Source organism: Callithrix jacchus, chromosome 1 (assembly GCF_049354715.1).
Source record: "Callithrix jacchus isolate 240 chromosome 1, calJac240_pri, whole genome shotgun sequence".
Classification (NCBI taxonomy): Eukaryota; Metazoa; Chordata; class Mammalia; order Primates; family Cebidae; genus Callithrix; species Callithrix jacchus.
In genome coordinates, this window is record NC_133502.1 from 114,894,738 (window position 1) to 114,909,919 (window position 15,182).

The 15,182-nt window shown below is 36.4% G+C and overlaps 1 protein-coding gene across 50 annotated transcripts in view; it reads right to left on the bottom strand.

Moving 5' to 3' along the window:
- The window catches only part of PTPRD (protein tyrosine phosphatase receptor type D), a 2,336,513-nt gene that overhangs the window by 130,205 nt on the left and 2,191,126 nt on the right, over positions 1-15,182 (bottom strand). For 23 of the 50 annotated variants that reach the window (XM_035293431.3, XM_035293380.3, XM_035293124.3 and 20 more), the window contains 3 exons: positions 11,663-11,823; positions 5,909-5,923; positions 1,364-1,476 (listed from right to left, as the gene is read on the bottom strand). In XM_035293431.3, coding sequence (XP_035149322.1) covers positions 1,364-1,476; positions 5,909-5,923; positions 11,663-11,823 — 289 coding nt within the window. The remainder of the gene's footprint in view (positions 1-1,363; positions 1,477-5,908; positions 5,924-11,662; positions 11,824-15,182) is intronic. The other 27 variants (XM_078368970.1, XM_078368938.1, XM_078368903.1 and 24 more) reach the window with 5 other exon arrangements.

The following is a 15,182-nucleotide window of genomic DNA, read 5'->3' on the forward strand; positions in this document are numbered from 1 at the left end:
AATCAAACAACCAAAAACAAAAAGAAGTTGCCTGTAGCCTCAAGTGTCAGTATCCTTCTGTTTAAAAAGCACGGAACCAATAAAATTTACTACAGTAACTTAAATTATATCAACTTGCCTTAATAAAACACTGAGGAAGTGACTCAATGTGACGCATCTAGGGGACTATAGCCATCTTGGAAGACGACCCAAGCTTGTTCAATCATCATGCACAAGTTCCCGGTGCATGATGAAATAATTTTTTTAAAGTCTAACCTCATATGAATTGGAATGTTTTTTTTAAATATCAAAAGTATGATGATTGTATAGCCACATGCTAAACATTTCTTTCAATGGAAGAGTTACTAGTTACTACGATACATCTACATGTAAAAGAGAAAATATGTTGAACATAATAAACCATCCTCAAAATAAGTCACTATGAAATGTGCAGTGTAATATATCTGCAGTGTATCATATTGTGAATCAGAACACCCATATGATGTAAAGAAACTTGTCTACAATTTGTGTGGCAACATTACAACCACATTTTAATTCCAAAGCCTTCTTAGATTAGCTCTTCACTTTGTTCATGATCATAACATATTAAGATAGGGTCACTTGGTTTTAAATTTTCAGCTCCCTCTGCCATTCGCAATTTGTTCATTTGGTATAAACATGCTTTAGTTGAAGGAAAGCAAAATAGATCTAGGCCTGAATAAACAATATTGTACAGAAGGCCCCTCAGCAGGAATAGTAGTATTCCTCTGTTGAAGCACTTACTGTTCTTTTTTTAAGAAGCAAGTCTATTTTCTGTTTTCCTCAGTCACTTTATGTTTCTCTCTAGTAAAAAGCCTGAAGTGGTCAGTGAAATTTAGTATAGGTAATATTTAAAAATACTTGTCTCATTTACTTCCTCCTTCCCTCCCTTTCTTCCTTCCTCTTTCAGAGTACCATAAACACAAACAAAAATACAGAACAAATCTATGCTCTTCCAATGGGATGAAAGATGTGTACAGTCATCCATCCATTTACTCATTCATTCACTTGATAAGATGAGAAAAGGAATTCTTTCCAGATTGGTGTTATTGGAAATAATAAAAACAATAATCATAAACATGGTAGATATTATCAAAGACTATAGTTCTTCCCAAATTTGAAGGAGCACTGCATTTCCTTTCCTTCCCCAGCCCACTTCAGGTTTGCATAAAGATCTTAATTTCCTTTCAGACTTGCTTGGGCGAGTCTCCACAATATAAAAATAAAAGAGCAGGATGAACAAAATGGTTCAAAATAAAGTGATATATTCAACTCCTAATATCAATTGAGCTGTAAAACTTTTGGTTATAAACTGTGTGTGGATAAGATGTGTGGCGCTTCTTACCCGGTGTTTGAAAGTTAAGGCGTCTCAGTTCTACGGGGTCTGTTGGGTGGTGTGAAGGGATCTCCTTACTGTTCGGTATGCTGCTCTTTCTAGAGTCAGACTCTGCCCTCTTCCTATAGGGAGAAAATACAAATTTAAGAGGAAAACAAAAATCAATTGAAACAGATAAAAAAGCAGAGAGTTGCACCTGTACTTCCCACCACCTCCCAAGTTTTCTGTTTTATAGCTTTTTAACCCAGCTGGCTTGTGACCACGTTCAGGCTGCTTTTTCTCTCTTGGCCTACAGTGTTGTCTCAGGTCTAACATTTTTGTTTAGGTAGATGATCTCGAAGTCTTCCTCCAACTCTAGGATTAAATAATTCAGCAACTCTGCCTTTAGCCTTCAAGGGGATCTTGTTGAGATATGCTTGGACCCTTATTGAGCAATTCTCTCCTATCTGCTAGTTCTATTTGTGAGGAACAGGGTAGGATACCCCTACGTCACCAATACTAACACTGTTGTTGGCTTTAAGCTGAACAGCTAAATCTGTCCCCCTTATCTCTTTCTAAGTACATATAAGTGGTGACTACACAGTGGAGATGCCTTAGCTTTTCCCATTAAGGCAGGTAAATACAAGTGCATTTTTAATATGCCAAGTTATCCTAATACCTAGGAGAATCGGTGTCAAGTAAAACAAACCTCCTTTTTCTCTTTGAAATGTGAAGGAAAAAAACAGTATTAGCTCTTAACAATGTTAAGCTAACTGTGATTAATATTTTGTTAATGAAAGGTTCACAGAAAGATCAGAGAAAAAGTAATTTCACCTGGTGGGTAGATCAACTTTCCTGATAAACATTCAAGGTACCATTGACAGTGCCTTGTTATAAATGTGATTCTTCACACAATACATTTCATCATCTTTGTTTTAAAAGCTATCTACTAGCGTTATTAGATGTCCCCATTTAAGCTCTCCTTATGTAATTTTAACAAATTTCTATGCAAGAAATGTCAGATCAATCTGTACGTAAGATTTCTTTATCCATTAAAAAATTAATCACAGTCATAACTATCTTCTTCCAGCTTGAATTAGATTAAAAACCCATTTAATCAATGGAAGCCATTTTAAAACAGTGCTTTTTTCCCCCCCAAATACTGATTCCTACAATCTCTATGCTAGAGTCACAATCCTAGTATCTAAGCCCCGCTCAAAGCAAAGGCATTTTTATTCGGGGGGGAAAGGTGCTGCACAGTGTTCAGGAATTTGGCTTTTCTCTGTTCAATGTGACTGTGTACAGCTCATTAGCTTTCCTGTGGCAATGGGCTCTCATTCAACGCCACCCAGGTTGTTCTATGGTTAGCCAGGGGGCTCCTGTTAAACAGCCTTTCCTCCTATTTCCGCTCATCTGTATAAAATAAAACTAACCAGGGGATGAACGGAAGATTGATACCAATGGGAAATGCACATGATTTACTCAAGTATAATGCCTTCAGTGAGACATCCTTGATGGAATATAGTTTCGTGGGTAAGTCCTATTAGACACGTTGCTTTCTCAGTACTTTGGATTAACCTGTCTCAGGATTTCTCTTTCTACCTAAAGGTATCAGATACAGCCTTGGGACAAAATGTACTGCCAAGCCATTCCACCAATCAGAGGGGAGCAGTATTCTGAGACCTGCCAAGGTACTGGCAGCTACAGTTCTATAGAGTAGAAAAGAAGAAGGAAAGAAAAAGAAGAGACGAAGGGCTGGTGAAAAAGATATGAGGAGGAAGAAAAAGACAGGCTCAGAAGACCATGTGAAAGGAGGACATGATGACCAGTTTCAGAAGAGGCACTGTCACTGTGTCTATGCTATGGGTCTTTGCCTCACCACACTAAGAGACTCCTCTTACCACTGAAGATGCAAAATTGAAATAGGTTAATGAAACGTCACTGGGTACAGCTAGCCAGTTCATGCCACGTGATACATATGGTTGGTCTTCTCACTTCAAATAATACCGATAGACTGTCTCATGTTTTGCCATTTTGCATAAATTGGCACACATGCATTTCTTTACTAATGTGTCAGGCCCAATGACTAAAATTTAGATCTTTCTCCCTTCCCAACGTGGCTCTGCCATTCTTGCAAGATTATGGAACCCAGAATTAGGAATATCTAGCTAGGCAAGAAAACTGCTTTATTTTTACAGGTATTGTAGAGTAACCTCCTTATCTTCTTTTTCCCCTTGGCTGGGGTGAGTGACACTGAGCTGGAGGGACAGAAAAGAAAAGTCTCTAAAGGAATTCAGCCAATTTCTCTGGTACCAGGAAAGTTAGAAATTACATCTTTTCACAAAGATGTGAGTCTCAGAAAGCTCAAGACATGGGACAAAATTACAATTCACAATTTTAATGAACAGAGAGGTGTACTGACATTTAATAACTAACTTCTCTTTCACTGTATATTTATATGAAATTCTTACCAAGCTCTCACACTCTTGAAATCCTAGCCAAATAGAAAGGCAGCTGCTCAAATGTATTTTGCTTAGTTTTGTTTCGATGATCACAACATGGATAATTCTGGCTGTCCACATTCTTATCACATTATTTTAAAACACTTATTATGTGATATTCTAGAATGTTTGTTTCCTAACACAGAAACAATTTTTAGGAAAGATGTGGAAGATAAGAGCTTGGCCATCATTGGTAATAATACTAAAGAGTTTTAAAAAGTCATATAATGGTCTAAATTAGGCTCAACATGAATGTAAGTAGTAACATTTCTCCTGATAAATTACAGAGGTGTCATCATTCTCATTTTCAATTTGAAAAATGGAAAGAATAATGACTAGAAACAGATTCTAAATTTTGCCTTGCTACACTCTATTTTTTCTACTAAGATGACAAAATGTTAGTGCAAATTTATTTGTTGCAACGAGAGGTATGTATTATGTGTAGGAGCTATGTAGGTGAAAAGGAAAGGGACGATCACTTGACAGTCTGGATCTGTCCGAAACCGCTAATACTATCAAAGCAGGTGGTTGTTTGGGATGCGGGTAATACACAACACAGATGCTGCTCTGGCCCGGGGCATTTAGCTTTCACCAGGCTCTCATTTCTCAGGGGAGAAAAAAACAAAGGGAAGTTGAGGGAAGCTGAGTGAAAGGTCATACTTATGGTCTTGAAACAAAGACACACAGAAATGTGAGCACACACTTTCAAAAGAAAGATATACTTATGAAATATCTCTCCTATGAATATTCAAGTAAATCATTCCAAATACTTCATGTTTCTGATAACATTAAGAATGTTATCCCAACTCTGCCACTACTAGTCTGTGCCAACTACAAATTTTCTTTTCTGTTTCTTTGCACATAAAATAGAGGGAGATTAGATGATGTCTAAGTCTTGGCTCAACTCTCATTTTAATAGAAAAAGTAAGCATTGATTAAATTATAAAATGCGAAAAGTGTTATAATGAAAGGTAGATATCTGAGCATTTTAAGTGAGTTTAAAAGGTTTTGCCTTTTGGCTGAAAAACAAAAAACTATTTTGCAGGTGTTTTTGCTGACAAAATGGACACTAGAAATGTCCACACAAAAAGACACCCTCACAGAGGTTTAAAGATTCTTATCATTGAACATGAGGCTTGCTGACCAATGTAAAGTGATTTGGGTGTAAATAATGCAGCAGTGGTTCTCAAATTTACTATGCATCAGGATCACCTGGGAAGAACTGTTAAAGTACAGCCTGCTGGATCAATGCCTAGAGTCTCTGATTCAGTAGGTCTGAGGTGGGGCCCAATAATGTATATTTCTATCAAGTTCCCTGGTGATGCTGAGGCTATGGCTGCTGGTCCAGAGACCACTCATTGGAAACCACTGAAATATGACATTGGGAGAAAGGTAGGTAATCTCTGAGATTTTTTTTTTGTAGTTTAATTGTAATCAGGAATTTATATATATGTTACATGCATATTTATACATAAGCGTATATGAATATATAGATATGAGTTCGAAAGCTACAAGGTTAGTTTGGATTAATCATTCAATAATCACATAGTGTATGTTAGCTATGATTATTGCTGTTATTATTCAAGACTGGAAGACATGGATAATAATTTTGAATTAGGGAAGAGTTCTCACTAAGGCACTATCATCAATATTTGCAGGGTGTGAAAATGCTAATATCATTAGGAGATCTGTAATCAAACTTGAAAACTAATCTTTGGTAAAAATAAGACAAAACAAAACAGCTTATGAGACACCTCACATTTCTGCTCTGTAGACACGACACACACAAATGCCCATTTTAATCTTGACCACAAACAAAACGCAGATATTGGTTTGTGTACTGTCTTTTAAATTTCACCTTTAATCTGTTTTTTTTTAATGTAACAAAGTATTTACTTTCCTCAAAATCATTTAAATTAAGTTATTGTATATATGTAGGCTTTGCCCATCTTCCACGTGCCAGGTATCATCTTTTGGATGCAGCCCCGCCCTCCCCTCTTCAGCATCTCCAATGTCTAAGTTTCTTAGGTTTTTTCTTACTGAGCATTAAAGGGGTTTGTTCTCTATTCCTCACCTGTCGGGTTTACTGCTCCATTTTAATGCAGCAAAAAAGGAAAAAGAAAGGCTAAATGTTAGTTGGTCAATGGTAACAAGGATAACCATGACAACCAAGATTTAAGAAACAGTGTTCACAAGCGAGGACACATAACTGACATACATTTGGAAGCGACAGTGAATCAAAGTAATTATAGACCTCTGATTATGAAATAAACAGAGGACATGAAGTTACATCACTGAATACATAGTGTGTGTGTGTGTGTGTGTTGTGTGTGTGAATACCACATGCACTTTTATCCATCACCTACAAAATATTGCCACAATTAATAATATCCCAGGAAGTATTTGATGGTAGAGAGATAATTTGATTTTTTAAATACATGCTATATGAAAACTACTAACAGACTCAATGGGAATACAGTATCATTCCATAAAGAGATTTATTCATTTAAAATAAAAAGCCTTCAATTAAGAGGTATGTCATTCCTTTCATGATATAAAATATCTGCAAATTGTATTGAACTATACAGAAATTTACACCATCAAATAATACACGAAAAGGTAGTAAGGTGGTAGAAATAATTTCTTCAAACACCTCTTGCCACATCTTTTTTCCAGTGAAGGATTAAGCTCATCTTTAGTTTAGGAAAATGTTAATACCCATCATTACAAATCTATAGAGCATGGCCCATTTATACAGTCAGGCTAATCCAGAAAAACATTTTATTACCAGCCACTGACAGAACAGGTATTTTCCTAGTCTGCGCTGCTGTCTGCGAACACAACTAGTTCATGCTCATAGATCCTTTCACCTGTGATAATATGTTGACTGTTTAAATAATCACATTACTTCTGCAGAATATGTCCTGTTCCTGAAAACAATTAATCAAAAAATCTTCACTTTGAGGCAAACTGCAAAGTTTTCAATGAGTTCCTAATTGCAAAATAAAGGTACTACGTTTTTCTTAATGCCAATGAAATCAATATCCAAGTTGCTGGACTATCTGGCACTGTGAGATAACTGAATCCATCCCTTTTCAAAAATAAAAAAAATCCACATTTAAAGTGTACAAACACACACATACAAAGTTAATGATGAAAATGATATCAAACACATTGGTTAATTCTTCTTACTCTTAATCTTAAAGTGGTTTACTAGGTGTGCCAGGTGAAACAAAAATCCTACATAAATGTTTCCAACTTGCTCACTTTTTAAATCAATGACTTTATCAGGGAATCAGCTGTGGGAAAATCTATGTCTCAGGATGGAAAACTACCTATTGAATTATCAGTTTTGTGTATTAAAAGGATACTTATTTATATGAAAAAATGCATAGTTTTAGATAAAGGTTAGCCTCACCATACACATGGGTACATACCCAAGTTTGAAAGCATTCACGACTGGTAAATTTATAGGCCAGGGATTTTATTACAACTTTTGCCAGCCAAAATAAAGGTGATAATAATGAATGATGGAGTCAACAGGTTTGACATACTTTCCATGTATGTCAGGAATTGAGTTTGTCTAACGCTCTTTGACTTGTATACGTTTAATTATCCAATAATGTGGGGGGCCAGGCACTCTACTAGGCACTAGGGCACAATAATGAATAAGACAGAATTCTTGACTTGCAGTTTAGTGGAGGCAGAGTGCCAAGAAAAGGGGCATTGACCATAATGCAGTAGGTTCTATAATAGACAAGTAGAAAGTACTTTAAGAGCCTACGAAAGCTGATCTGAAGGCAACCCGAACTGCTAGAGCGGTAAGGAGAAGAGAACACAGGAGATGAGGCAGGCACCCAGAAAGCCTTGATAGCAGGCAGCATCCTAGCTTACTTCCAAAGGATGAGTTAGAGTGAGCCAAGCCAGAAGGAGTGGCAGGGGAGTGACAGGAAAGGCATTTCTAACTCAGGGAGGGCCTACTCAGAAGCCAGAAAGCAGGGACAAGTGCAGCTGGGTGTGGCCATATATTTCTTCATAGATTCTCAAAATATTCTGGACTGCATTTCTTTCTTTGATGAGGTCTTGGAACTATATGGAGAGTTGATACAAAAAGAAAAGACTAAAGACACAAAGCCTGCTCTGAGAGAGCCAGTGTAGTAGCTGGAAAAAGCTGGAAAAACTCAAGCCTGTATTTTAGTCTCATCTAGCTCATGGCCTACACATCTTGGGATGGGTATAGAAATACAGTGTGCATGCAGGCTAGATTATCACCATTCAAGGATGTTAATTTTGCCTAAAATGTGCCTCAGACTCCTAGGACCTCCTGATCCACATCTTCGTTGTTTCCACAGTATGTAATAAACATTTCTCATCCATCTTGAAATGCTTTTCCACAGAGGTAAGGTTAATAGTTTATTTTTAAGTGTTTATTTTCTATATAAATACCTCTTGGACAGTTCTGGAATAAAGTCTGAAAAGCTTTACGTATGTAACAGATATACAGAATAAGAACTTTCAATTGCTTTATGGATTTCCTTTTCTTTGTCGGAGTAGATGGATGTGCAATTCCAATTCTATTACCTGGTGTTTAATGTTTTCAGATTATATAACATTATAATTAAAAAGCCCTAATTATCTAGTCCACCCATTACTTCATAAGGAAGAAATCCAGGTTCACAGTGTGAGCAAGAATTTCTACCACAAGCAACCAGCTAGTCACAGAGCTGGGACTCAGACTCAGATTTCCTGGCTCCTCAGTCCAGTATTTGTCCAAACCTTGCTACTATCTTATCTCTGTAAGGTGTATTTAAGACACGGCCCATATCATATTTAAAAAAATACAGTACATGAAAGTTTATACCATTAAAGGTATACTAAATATATTTTAATTTTATGATGGTTCAAAAAGTATTTTAGGGACCTTACAAAGCCCTGATACTTTTTGTTACTGATTATCAATGTATTATAGGTGTTCAGATTACTAGATTAAAAATAAAAGTTAAATGAACAGAATATCAGATCAAAAAGTATGCCATTTCCACATGAATATATCTAATAAGTCTTAAAGTTTCCTCAGACAGCTGGTTAAAACACACTTCTATATATCATAAAACTATCTGTAGCTAGAGACCTATTGCTAATCTCAGAAGCATATATATGATGAAGTGGATTATCACTATAATGTGAGTCAACAATGTTTTATTCTCATTTTCTCCTCAAAGCATTATTTGCATATGAGAAGTGAAATATTTAGACAATAGTAATAATAATGATACTTTCAATTGTGAGTCATTACCAATGACCTGTGTATAAACTGAAAGGCACCTAAAAAGAGGGAATGGAGTATTTATTACATAATTAACTTTGCTCAGAATCCAAGCTATAAAAGACACTATTCATTGGGTACAGAAGATTTCCTTTTGAACTGCTTCATGATAATCAAGAAGGACATTGTTGGGCCTACTTGAATTTCAAGTCAGGAATGTTCTTTACTGCTGAAGCAAGCATTTCTATTTCAGAAACGCTTCATAGGCCTTCAGATGGTTAGCTAAATATACTTAGCATTCGAGGATGTGTGCATTTCCCAACAATTGCATTAGACGATGCTTACACAGGCCCACACTAAAACGCTACTCTATTTTAACAGAGTCATAAAACCTTTAAATATCATACTCCTTTTTGTGGGAGTAGGAAAACTTATAAGTGAGTTTATTTTTTAAGCACATGCAGATGAAGAAAGAAAACAATTATCTTTTAAAAATTATTAGGGCTATAATCGTATTTCATCTGTTACGTGGTATGACTTAATGATAGCTATGTATATCCAAATAAAACATAACTTTAAAAATAAGGCATTCATTTTTCCCATTTCAAACAATCACAAAATGTCAGGTGAAATGGCCTAGAAGTACACGTGTCAACAAGCATTTGTTTTTTGACCTGACCCCCACAGTAAATGTGACCACCTAAACAAATATTTCCCAGAAAACAATTAGAATTGTACTATTGCTTATTATTACTGACGTTCCTTCTGGAAACAGGTGCAGTGTACAGACAGCAAAGGGCATCAGCTCCTGCTTGGACTCAAGCAGGATCTATGATTACTTTGGGGCAGGTGGTACCTTGTGCTTCCTGACCTTACCTCTTACATGGAGAGAGGTGATAAAATACAATGAGTTCCTTAAGATACACGATTATAGATACAGATCGGAATGGGAAAATTCAAATCACCAACTGAAAGGAGATTTGGCTTTCAATCACTTGCTTTTGCAGCTATTTTACAGCATGGATAATAGAATGATGGCAGTGTTCATGAAAAAAAAAGATGGATATTTATTTCCTTCCTTATAACTCTAAAATAGGATAGGCAATTTAATGGGTTATGGTTATGAACTTCTTTCATTTGTCCTTTATTTTCTCAACCCTCTCTCCATGCTGGAATGAAATAAAATAGAGCCTTTTAAGAACAAGTGTTTCAAAGGAGAAGTGTGTTGAAGGAGTTGTTGCTTTTTTTTTTTTTTTAAAGACTCATGAAAAGAGGTTATAGGGGAAAAAACCTATTCCAGGGACAGAAGAACAAGGGAGTGAGGGTGAAAATAATTAATGTAAACCCCCAAAAGGCAGCTAGATTGGTAGAAAAAAGAATGAATGAAAATGAGATTATCAGATTAAGTAGATAAGCGAGAATCAAAATGAAGCTACTCTTTTCAGATTTTGAAGGCCAAGGTGACAGGGACAGGGAGAAAGAAGGTATCTTGTAGTGGTGGGATAAGATCGCCTTCACAGTAGCATTTCAAAACATACCACATCACAAGGAAAATGAGAACATAAAGTTATCAAAATACAATTTAGACTGGAAAAAATAAATATTGATAGAGGAAAGTAATTTTGAATTTAGTCATTTTAAACGTTTAAGAAAGTATATTATATGCTATTTTATAAGCTCATATTTATATTATAATTATATTTTTAAGACAGAAATAATTTATGGGAACAGTTACTAATGTCCTCTATGTAACTGACTGGGCAGTGACCTCAGGAAAAATCTTGTTAGAGATTAGATGTTAGAGGCAGAAACAAAATTGAAAAAGAGTGGCGTATCAGAAAAATCTGGGTGGAAACAGATAATCTGCATCCGAATTGTAGTCAGAGGCACTACTCAAATCAATTCATGGGCATAATAAGACTGAGATTATAGTTTTTAAAAAGGAAAATGGTACCTTGGCATCCCTTCTTAGACACATATACAAATTTACCAGTGAAGATGTGGAATAAGGGTGAGAAGAAAATGAAGAGAGGATTCATTCTCCATCCCTCTTTTTTTTCCTCTTCCTTAATCCTTGATTTTTATCTGCTTTTGCTAAATTTTGAGAAATAGCTACAGGGAACTGTCTCAACACTTGTGCAAACTAGATTATGATATGTACACAAATTCTAAAATCATAATAGTGCTTCAAAAAACATGTTGAAATAGAGCAATTAATTACCTAAAACAATCAAGTGCAAGCTTGCATGCAATTATTTGTTTGTGAATGCATTAATGCCTCAACTGTTATGAAAAGTCCTTATCTGAATAAAGCAGCTCAGAAGTTTGGAGGCTGGAATAGATCCATGTTGGACAACAGAAGTCTATACCAAACACTGAATAAGAATCTAAATCATACAGTCGTTACATTTTGATCTTACTGCAAACACTTTCCAAAAATAACTGAAATGGCACTGAAGTATTTCTACTAAAATCAACCACTGAAGGACTGCAGAACAGTGATCAAGTCTTTAAAAATAAGGTGGCCACCAAAACTGCAACAGAAATACTGGGCAAACCTACCTTTTATAAAGAAGAATAGCAATCACAATGCAGATGATAAAGACCACTGCAAGGACCGGACCTACAACCCAGATCAAGCCTTCTTCTTCATCCGTGATTGGCTGTGGATCCAGGTCCATTGACACCACAGGGTCAGAATACGGGCTGGTTGCATACATCTTCTAAGGAAAAGGAGAGTCTATTTTAGTTATAAAATAATGGCTTTCTAGAGAGTAGCTTTAACATGTGAAGAAGCAAAAAATCCAGGAAATAGTGGATTTGATGGCAACTGTGTGAAGCAATGTTAGCAAAATAGAGCGAGGGGGAAGGAAGAGGAGAATAAAGAAAAGAAAGGAAGTGTTTTGTAATATAAATTTCCTATAGAGTGAAATATTTTTTAATAAAATCATTTTGACAGTACAAGTTACTTCACAGACACTTTTTCACTGGGATCTATATATGGCATATTAAATGGTCCTATGAAGCGTAAAGTATCAGTAATTAACCAGTGGCAAAATGTTTAATGAACATTTACATTGTGCCAAAGTGTTAGGTGCTAAGTGAAAATCAAGAGGCTATATTAGAGTTCGAGACCTCAAGGCATTATCACACAGTTAAGGAGACCAAAGTACATATTTACAATGCAAAGTAAGTCAGTATTTAACTAAATGTGAATGTCAGCAGTTGTTAGTACTACTGTGCCTCTTAGTGCTTGGTCTACTCAGTATTTCTGCATTTTAGTTAGAAACTGGAGCCCAAACAATGAACAGAGTCTAAAATTTCAAAAGCAAATTCCATAGTTCAAATGACAGATGCAAGATGTACAGAACTGATGATATACACGGCTTCATAAAACATGAATTTTTAGTACTTAAAAGAATTTAGCAGTTCTCATTTTATTTTATTGTAGTTATTGCTCAGAGACTGGTATGTTTGTTCCCAATAGACAACTGATAATATACTTTTTAAAAATACAGTTACTTGGAGAAGAAATTGACTAAATATCTATGATTTTTATTCCTATGAAATCCCATCCTATTTAGTTCTGTCCTATTTGAGTCTATATTAGGAAAACATCTTCCTGACTCTCCCTGCCCACTTCAAGGCCCTGTCTTCTACTTTCCCAGTCCAGCAGAGATGAATCCATATCCACTAGCTGCTCTGCTTCTCCTATCACTCACTCCTCATCTCTTCTCACTCCAGCACCACCATTGGTCCTATTTTTGTTTTCATTTGCCAAAACAAATTGTCTTTATTTACTCTTTATCTTTCTAGACAACTTTTCCAGATTTGCCACTGTGGATCAAGCCTTCTTTTTTTCTCTCTCTCATCCTAATCTTTCCAACTGCTCAAGTCCTGCTGAGTTAATTGCCTCTGACTCCATCCTATAGACTAACATTCTTTTTCAAAAACAGTTTTATTATAGAGATGGGTCTCACTGTGTTTCCCAGGCTGGTCTCAAACTCCTGAATTCAAACAATCCTCCAGCCTTGGCCTCCCAAAGTTCTGAGATTATAGGTGTGAGCCACTGTGCCTGGCCCCGAACCAGCATTCTTAAATTCTATTCTCTACTAGCATCTTTTGTCCTCTCTTATCTGGCAAGGTCAGCCCAAGCTTTAACTATCAGCCTCCATGCAGACTATGTCTTCATTAATGTTCCTAGACTCAGATACTGTATGAAATACCAGATCTTCATTTCCAGTCACGTCTAAAGACCGCTACATATATACTCAAATTAAGTATGAATTTCTTAATTTTCCCAGATATTCCTTCCCTTCCTCCTGACCTCCCAAATACTCTCATCCTCTCAGTTTCTAGGAATGGATATTGATTTTACCTTATAGTAACAGGAATAGAATGGAAATACTGGTTTTAGCTTATCAGTGACCCCCAGGTCCATCTGCTCTCCTTCCAGGCTCATGAGTGCACTTTTCTCTAGGACCTTATTTATGTGCTCCTCAACATACCAAGAGTTTCTTCCTTCCACTAATAGTCTCCACTGCCGCTAGAGGTATCATCCTAAACTGCAACTATAAAGCCTTCAAGAGGCTCTCTCATGATTCCCAAATAAAAGGGAGACAACTTAGCACGGTTCTCAAGGGCATCCACAATTTTACTTTAAACTTGCTTACAACATACAACACATTCCATCACAGTGAGCTTCTTGCGGCCACTCCCTAAATGCTCTATTCTTGTTCCTCAACTCCCTCACAAGTTCCACAACATTTAGCCTCTGAAATTGAACAACGCTTCAGACCCCCACTTGAATACTGCCTCCAATGAAACCACCTCTTTTCAACTGATTGGCAGTCATTGGTCATTCCCCTCCACTAAAAGAAAAAAAAAAAGATAAAAATAATATAGCTACATTTTTATTTAGTCCTTATTTTTTTTAACGCCACTGACCAAACTCTATTTTAGCTTTTTATTTGTATATATACTTCATTTTCTTTGGTGAAACTACAAACTCCTAGAAGTAGGGATTTATATATTATTTGCATTTATATGCTTAAAGCAGCTAGCACTGAATCTTGTACTTTGTGGGTTCTCAGCAAATCTTGGCTGAATAAGACAAAATAAAATGTTCATCTTTTCAAATGGCTGGAATTATCAAGACACCAGTATATCTACTCATTTTTCATAATCAGTACATACATTTAAGTGTTTTAACCTGCATCTTTAAAAATTTTTGTTTATGGTATCTATTCTGAATTTAAGTACGATGAGCTCAGCCATCAAACAGGAGAACGAACGTTCCACTGGATGCCTGTAAACTATTCTTCTTTCTCATTTTTGTCCTTGTGCCAAGGAAGGAGACTGACTAAATTTTCAGATTTTCTAATGCATGAAAAGAAGATGAAAACTCAATCCATATTTCCAAGCTTCTCAGAAGCAGCTAAAGGACAAAAGGATGTGTATGGTGTAAGGTTTGACACACAGGACTTGGCAAAGAATTGTATATCTAAGAAACATAATTATTTACATAATTGTTTTGGTTTATACATTTTGTAGGTGATGCTCAAATTGTTTGATAGACAGAAGTAAGCAAAACTGTCTGATTTGAAATTCTTTACAAAGAGCCTTTAAAATAACAATCATGGGCCAGGCGCAGTGGCTCACACCTGTAATTCCAGCACTTTGGGAGGCTGAGGCGGGCGGATCCCGAGGTCAGGAGATCGAGACAATCCTGGCTAACATGGTGAAACCCCATTTCTACCGAAAATATACAAAATTAGCCAGGCATGGTGGCATGTGCCTGTAGCCCCAGTTACTCGGGAGGCCAAGACAGTAGGATCATTTGAACCCAGGAGGCAGAGGTTGCAGTGAGCTGAGATCACGCCACTGCACTCTAGCCTGGGCAACAGACCAAGACTCTGTCTCAAAAAAAAAAAAAAAAGATAATAATCATGGTTCATTGAGATGGAAGTCTAAGCACAGGTTTTCCCAAAGAACAAGGATTTCCAACCCATGCAAGAAACAGAGACGTGTGAAAATGAAAACAGTCATAAAATGATTCCAACCTCATGAAAAGTATAATTTC